At 34.3% G+C, this 8,684-nt stretch overlaps 1 protein-coding gene across 1 annotated transcript in view; it reads left to right on the top strand.

Annotated features, from left to right (window-relative positions):
• The window catches only part of LOC109223459 (sm-like protein LSM2), a 4,464-nt gene extending 1,893 nt beyond the window's left edge, over positions 1 to 2,571 (top strand). Inside the window, exon 4 of the mRNA XM_019387777.1 lies at positions 2,311 to 2,571. Within this exon, the coding sequence (XP_019243322.1) occupies positions 2,311 to 2,430 (120 nt within the window). The 3' untranslated portion in view covers positions 2,431 to 2,571. The remainder of the gene's footprint in view (positions 1 to 2,310) is intronic.

Raw genomic sequence — 8,684 nt, 5'->3', positions numbered from 1 at the left:
GACTGCCCCCCCCCCCCCCCCCCGGCTCTAATTTTACTGTTGAGATTCGTTCTAATTTCTGTGTGTACGCACTAGGAGGAAGGATGCTATATTTCCACTAGTATTCAGTGATTTTAGACCCAATGAAGCATAGTATTCTTAAAAGCTTTTGACTATTGGTTGGATATGTGCAATGAGAAGCTTCGTGATTTGTGATCATTACTTGATGTTTGTGAGGTTCAATAATAGATGAGTTGCTTTTAGAAGCTTGCTTCAGGGACAATGTTTGTCATCTCACTGGTACTAATATCAATGCTGCTCAATTTGACAAGTGATATGGTAATCCAATGCTATTTCCAATCAGTGGGAACTTTTCAGTAGATGGCTCATCAAATGGGCTTAAATTGTTAAATTAATTTGTTATACAGTGTACTGAGCGATGAGCATGCAAATGTGGTGTTATACCTCAAAAGTGTCAGATTGAATGGTCAAGGCAATTTGTGTTAGCATATGGTTTCTGTATTACTACAAGGACTTGGGTACCTGCTACGTTCCTGTGGCTGTAGTAAGAGATGATGGTCCCCCTTCCAGATAAATCACTATATTTTCTCTGTTTCTTTCAAATTTTTTGTGGAAGTTAGGTTCTGAACTCAGGGGCGGATGCAGTAAGGGTGAAGCGGTGTCATGTGACACCGCTTCGTCGTAAACTTTTGTTAAATGTATGTATCAAGAATCTGCAAAATACCATATAATATAACAAAATGATTAAGTGTGACACCACTTGTTATCAAACTCTTCTTGGACAGTTGGTATAGCGCCTGATTTCTCTAGGCAAGGTCGTGTGATCGAACCCACTTTATGGTGTTTTATCCTTCTAAGGATTTTGGCTAAAAAAAGGAGATGGATTTGTTCCGCTACTCTGAAAAGAAAGAGTGTTTCATTCAACGGCTTTGCACAATCCGGCTTCGTTGTCTTTTTTCTTTGTTTTGGTCAATTAAGTTATTTTGTTACCTTTTTACTCTTTAATTCTTATAGGAGTACTTTTTTGTTAGAATTTCTTAAAATAGTTCTATTTTATGAGTGCACTCTATACAATTATTTGGGGTTTCTCAAATAGATATTTTAATTCATGATTTAACTTAAATTTCAATAGATTATCCTAAAAAATCTTTCAATCTTTCAAAATCAATTCAGAATCTCAAAACTCATCTAACTTGGAAGAAATGGTCAATGGTCGGAGCAACATCGACAAAGTGAATGAGTTAATTTCAATTCCTTAAAGATTGACAACTCGAAAATGTTATTCGAATTACCATGATACAATAAGAAGAGCATATCTTTAAAAGAGGTCTTTTCCAACCTCGAAATAATAATTTTTCTCAAAAAAAATTTATGATAAATTTGTCGGGTTGATCTTCAATAGTTTGTTAAGTATAATGGTTTGGAGTATAGTGTAACCAAATATGTGATTTTTGCTTCAATAATTACTTGATTAAAGAGGAATGCATTAATCAAGAGGAAAGAAATGTAATTTCAAGTATAAGATATACACCTGAGCGGATGCACTAAGGTTGAAGCGCTGTCAAAAAGGTTATTTTTTTTTTATTTTTTTAAATGTGACACCGCTTACAAAAAATCATGCGTACGCCACTGTCTGAACTGATTGATTTTCTCTAGCTGGTGATCTTGCCAATTGAGAACTAAAGTATAGGTGGAAAGGTTGATCTCCAATATGTTGCTCTTTTTGTCTTTTTTTTCTTTTAATTGATAAGGTAAAGGTTTATTAGAAAACAGTACCAAGATTGTACTGCAGCAAACTTTCTGGTATCATCGACCAAGATCATCTTTGCAATTAGTTTTGTAACTGCACGAATTGGAACTGGAGCAACAATTGCCCGAGGATGTTCTTATATAAGATTAGATCCCCCAAGTATGCAAGGGACTACGTTTTCAGTATCAACGCTAAGTAAAATCTACTCCAAAGTTGAATGACCAGCAGAGACCATACAGTAGGTAGCACACAATGATTGGCCTACAAAATCCTCATTACAACATAAAAGTAGCCTTTATGCTACTATTCATATGCCTTTGTTGGTGCATACGCATGTAAAATTCCAAAAATAGAAGTACTAAAAGAACATGCATATTGCATACATTGTGTTTACTGGGTTGAACTGATGCCTTTAGCAGTCCCTCCCTCTCCTTGCTTTCTTGGTTCATGTTCCTTTTGCCTTCTCCGTTTGCCTTTCCTGGTACTGTTTTTATTTTTCATGTACTATGTTTTTTGTTGGTATTCTGATTAACATTTTTCGTGTTCCTTCGATGTAATAGCTTTCAGTGAGGAACTGCTTCATCAGAGGATCGGTGGTGAGATATGTCCAGTTACCTCCCGAGGGAGTTGACATTGAGCTGCTTCATGATGCTACAAGGAGAGAAGCTCGAGGTGGCTGAAATCTGAACTTCGAAAATAGATGTATTTTTAAAAGATTTTGAGTGGGTAAATCAGCATATACTGATTTCTTTTCTCAATGTTCAATGTATTTCTAGATGCTATTATTGCCATTGTAAGCACTGCTTTTATTCTTCCTTTTCCTCCCCTTTTTCCGTCACTAGCATTTTTTATTTTTATTTTTTAACCGTGGTTTCCGGGCATCGCTTTGCGAATCCGACTAGCTGTACCCACCGGGACCCGCTGTTTCATGCGTGCACCATGGTTAATTCCACGGGCTCTGGAGACGCGGCCGGTTTGTAATGCCTCTCCACCGTCACTAGCATTAAGCGACTATTATGATTGCTGCAAATTGTGTGGTGAAAGCCGTGGATATGAAATTCTGCCAAGAAAAATAATTGGTACAGGTTTATGCATTCTGGCTAAGACAGACAAAAGATGTCTGCCACTAGTAATCTACTACCCACCCCCCCCCCCCCACCCTATGAGGCGCTATCCCAAAAATATGTTGCGCTGAAAAAGAAATATGTTGCAGCTGAAAGAGTAAGCTGCTGAGACTTGAGCATATAAAACTTTGGCAGAATGCACTTCACTTTGCAAATATTGTAATATTATTTATAACCAAACGTAACACTTTTTGTTATAGATAATATTACAATATTTGCAAAGTGAAGTTCAGTATTTGCAATACTAGTTTGGCTGTTGGCATTTGCAAATATTGAACCTCAGTACTTGAAATGCTAGCTAAATATTGAATAACTTGTTTGTAGAGTAATTTAGGTGAAATTTTCACTCTTTTTTAGGTGAAGTTTATGTCTAAACACAAACTCTCAATAAATTCTTTTCAACTTTCTTCAAATATTATGTATTGTGAGGAGATAAATTCAATTTACAAAAACAATTGGGGACAAATAAGTTAAAAGGGATTTACTGGAATAATTGCTTTGCTGCGCGAGTTACGGCAATATTTGTTTCAACAAGAAAACTTAAATTAAAAAGGAAAGAAGATAAAAATGGTAAAAAATATAACAAGATCTTCTCACTCTACCATATATAGCTATCGCTTGCCATAATTCAGGCAGTCACATAGGATATTTAAAAAATCACTGCATTACAAGTCGGTGTTTTCCCGTTGCTAGTCCTTCGTTTCCTTTTCGTAGTAAGTTTTTAATTAGGCCCTGATTAAACAATTCCAGAGACCATGCAATTAACTAAAATAAGCTCCTTATATTAGTCGCCAAGTATGGAAATAAAATGATTATTTATTATTCGGATTCTGTATTCTGGGTAATAAAGATTGCCTAGGAGCGCAAGCTACAACCATTTAGACTTGAATTTTAGTTATATGCATTAATATGTCAAAATAATATTCACACAATCAAATTACTTACTTACTATAAGATAATTACTGAAAATTTTCTATAATAGTAACTAACCTTTTATTACACAGACCAAACTATATATATTGATTGGTTTAAAAAAATTTTACACTACGCGATTAGATCTAACAGAGTTTAAAGCCTTGTCTCGCCTTCTGTATCAAGTTTTGTGGAGTTCAAAGTCGTGTCTCATCTTTCGGCATTTCCTAACAATCACCACTCTAATCTCTTGGTATTTCATTTTAACGTACTGTCTCTTAGATTCTGTATTTTTTGTAGTTATGGAGTGAATACATTCATGTAAATTAGTGAAAAATTAATTCTGTCGAAATAAGATGTATTGCTATCTTCTTTTTATCAAAATACAAAAAACAGGAATTAGTTACGAAGTTTGATCCCTTATCGTCGTCCTAAATAGTCCATACTTGAAAGGCATTTTGATAATCTTTAGCGACAGACTTTTTGTTGTATCCGTAGAATTTGTTCGTTGCTAATTCTTTTTTTTTTTTTTTTTTTAAATTCAAGCATTAGATATTCCGTTGGTTTCTGTGTTCTGAAATTTGAATAGAAAATGAGGTGATCCTTGATATATTGTAAAAAAGATGTTTTTAGTTATCATACTTCTTCCAATTCAGTTTATAAAAGAATTAGGGTTTTGATTTGGCTTCTACTAATTTGCCTGTCCTCGAACTAAAACTTATCGATTTGCATGCATAAGATTTAGAACTTTTTATATTATCTTCTTTAAGTTAATTTTTCCCTCTCAAATTGCAACTCTTTCAATTCCTTTTTTTGGATTCCCACATGGTGCTCTTCGGGCCTTGACTAATCCGACTAAAGGAATAAGTTTCATTGTCGGAGCTCGAACTCGAGAGACTTTTGATTAAGGATGAAAGGATCCTATCCATCCCCCACAACGCTTGCTCGTAACTCTTTCAATTATAGCTAGCTACATATTTCCAACTGATTTCCTTGTTTTATGTAAATTCTTAGATGCAGTTTTTAATATGTTTAGTTGGTATTTTCTTAGTGTGATTATCTTCTTGTGTAGGTGAAAAGCTGGAGAAATCACTTATTCTCTCACTTCTGTATCAAGTCCTTTTGATGGAACATAGTCCCGATGATCCTGTATCCACTTATTCTTTCTCAAGTTTTTAACATTTTAATATTTGTTTTGATCTTGCAATTGCATAGTAGTAATAATATTTAACATATAATGTCTTTTAATTTCTTGAATTGCTCGTTAAACATTTCAGGTCTGTGTCATAAAAGTTGATTGCAACTGTTGTCCAAAATGTCCTGGAGACTTGAGGAAAATACTGTTAGAAATCAATGGTATGATATACATTCTTATTCTTTAAGAAAACATGTTTATTTCTTTTATTTCACATCCCACTCACATGAAAATTCCTATAAGTATTCAATAATGTGCAAGTCACAATTAAATGCCTGTTTAGCTCGAACATTTTTCTCCCTTTTGCTCTATATTGGTGTTCAACTTATCTTAAGTGACCAAAAAAAAAAAAGAAAAAAGGGGGAGTTGAGATAGTTAAACATACAAAGTATGAAGTATTTATGTCTCAGTACTACTCTTTTTTGGCTTTAGATTAAAAAAAAGTTTATGATTTTTTACACTATCAAGTCACATAAAAAATAAATACGTATAAATATCCTTAACAAGTGAAATCAGAAAACTAGAAATAAGATATGTAACTTGCTATAATATATTAAAATGCAGATAGTGCAAAGATTCTTATATTGTAAGTCTATATAAGTTAAATCTAATTAAAAAAAGATTAGATGCAACAAAAGCTCACGTAAAGCAGTACTATAATAACTATGCCTCAATCCCAAACAAGTTAGAGTCGGCTATATAAATTTTCTGATCTTTCTTTAAGCCCAACTCAATTATGTATTTCATTGATCTTTATCTTAACTATTGTAATTTAATTTGTGGTAGGTGTTCTTGATGTTTCTTATGATCCAAAAACAAAGTTGGCAACTATTAGAGGCAAATTTGATCCATTCATGCTCACTAAGACCATTAAGAAAAGTGGCAAAACTGCAGAGCTAATATCATATGACAAGAATCCTCTTCACGAAGCACAAAGCAGTACGAGTAGAAACTCCAATAATTACCACCACCCTTCTGGAAATACCCACATTAAAGGAGAGGCCAAGGGCAAAGCTAAAGTTGGAGAGAAGAATAGAACTGAACGTCGTCGGGGTAGCAAGGACGACGATGATGATAGTGACGATGACAGTCACCGGTGTGAAGATTTTGTGTCAACCAAAGATAAAAAGTATCACAAAGCTGAAGCTTATGAGCCCCCTAAAGGCATTGATGAAGCCATTTGCAGGTACGAACGATAAATGGACGAGTTAGATCAAATTTGAGCGAATCAAAATGGGTCATGATTCAACCTCCTAAAGTTTGACTGAGTCAAATTAGGTTGGGTGGGTTGGATCACAACCCAACCCACTCAACATGACCTAACGTTTCCTTTTTAACTTTTGCATTTTGAAAAGAAGTAATGAAAAAACGGAAAAGGGTCAAATATGTCCTTATACTATTGAAAAAGGTTTAATATTATCCTCCGTTATACTATCAGTCCAATATATCCCTAACGTCATACTATGGGTCCAAATATATCCCCGACATCATGAAAGTGGTACAAACCTACCCTTCCTCCGTTAACTGCCTCCCCTATGAACACATTTTATTGCTACATTTCACCCTGTTTGCAGCTACCAAGTTCAATTACTTTGAAGTTCTATCATTATTTTGAAGACTTCACTGCCTCTACTTCCTGCTTTTCAAAATACCTGTTGCTTCTCCGGCCGATCCTGAAATTGTACGTACCTTTCACTTGACCTTAAAATTTTGTGTTTTATTTTGCATTTCCTTGTGTTGTCGCTTAATTTGTAAGACATATTTAGGGAAAATTTAGTAGCACTTTATTTAACATAAAACGTAAAGAGAGAACAATGGTAGCCTTCCAGAAATGTGGTTAAAGAGAAAGAAACAAAAAAAATTAACTCTCGTGTCTAGGTTGTTTTTCTTTCTCACCACGATCAATTTTGAAACCTTAAACTAGTTTGCCTGTATCTTTACTTAGTTTTTTTATATAAAACAAAATGTATTTTCGTTCGTATAAGCATGAATTTTGAATAGCAAAATCAGAATTTTCTCGGTTCACATGTTTCATATTATCTTTAGTTGTTAGCATTTCTTTTGATATAGTTTGTTTGTATATCTATGATTTGTGATTTTTCTTCAAATGAACGGGAAAGAAAGATTATGGGAAAGGGATGAAAATGGGAGTATAATGGTGAGGTGGCAATGAAATGTTATCATAGGGAGGCAGTTAACGGAGGAAGGGTAGGTTTGTACCACTTTTATGATGTGAGGGATATATTTGAACCGATAGTATGACGTTAGGGATATATTTGGACTGATAGTATAACAAAGGACAATATTAGACCTTTTTCAATAGTATAGGGGTATATTTGACCCTTTTCCGATGAATAAATATATTAGTAAGTGTGCATTTGGACATAAGAATTGTAAAATTCCAAAAAAAAAGTGAAATTCTTTTTCAAGTGAAAATGATAGTTGAAAATTAGAGTTGTGTTAGAACATAAATATAATTTTGAGTTGTTTTTGAATTTTTGTGAGTGATCTGAGTGAATTTTGAAAAATAACTTTTTGGACTTTTTCAAATTTTCGAATTGAAAATTCTAAGTTTTGGTTCGGTTGCATGATAAAAATTGCACGGGGCGCCCTATTTGGTCGCCCCCATTCAACCTATACCATTTTTTTTTTAAAATTTTTAACTTGTACCTACTTTTTAAATAACTTCAGCCCCCTTTCTCCTCCTCCTTCCCCTTTCTCCTCCTCCTTCTAACTTTTACCTTTTATGTAGTACGTTTTTATTTTTGGTGCTCAACACACATTGAAACAATTTATGTTTGCTTTAAATGTACATCTGTATTTTGTAATATAATACCTTTGAAGTTGTTGATAATAAGAATTTATGCTGAATACACTTGTATATTGATAGTTCTTTATCTTTAGGTTTGGAAGGGAACTTGTTTAAAATAAAATTTGAATTCAAGAGTATTAATACTTCAGTAAGCAAGAAATAACTAGAGTTTAAAATTACAAAACGAAAGACAAAATAGCAGAAGCTAAAGAAGAAAGAAAAGAACTGGAACACGCAAGCACTAGAAAGAAAAGAGAACTAAATAACTTCAGCTCGACAGTTACAAAACAAAAACTTCAGGAGCTGAAGTTTCCCGGTTACAACACAAAAACTTCAGCTCTAGAGCTGAAGTTTCCAGTTACAACACAAAAACATCAGCTCTAGAGCTGAAGCTTACAAACAAAAACTTCAGCTCTAGAGCTGAAGTTTGACAGTTACAAAACAAAAACTTCAGCTCTAGAGCTGAACTTCAAGCCCGGCTACTAGAATGCTGAAGTTTTGCGTGATTGCCTTTGCTACTTCAGCCCCGTATGCTGAAGTTATGCGAAAAAGCGGGAACGCTTGCAATTTTTTTTGCAAAGCGGGCACAAGTTAAAACGTGACACAAAAAGCGGATATAAATGCAAATGCCCCGGTTGCATGGACCTGTGGAGTTACATCCAATAGTTTGATGAATCATTTCAATTTATTAGGTCAAGTCAACAAACAGGTCATAATCCAACCTGTTTAAACTTAGACGGGTTGAACATGTTACTGAAAAATAGATTGATATTGCCACCTCTATTCGCAGGGATCGCTATTGCAAAATACATAGAAGAGGTGGAGGAATTTTAGACGGTGTAACTGAAGAACAAAGACAGGAAGCTTACAGCTCCATGTTTATGCGAATGG

The sequence above is a fragment of the Nicotiana attenuata genome, chromosome 3, assembly GCF_001879085.1.
Source record: "Nicotiana attenuata strain UT chromosome 3, NIATTr2, whole genome shotgun sequence".
NCBI lineage: Eukaryota > Viridiplantae > Streptophyta > Magnoliopsida > Solanales > Solanaceae > Nicotiana > Nicotiana attenuata.
The sequence above is the reverse complement of the archived record's forward strand: the minus strand, read 5'-3'. Positions and strand labels throughout refer to the sequence as shown.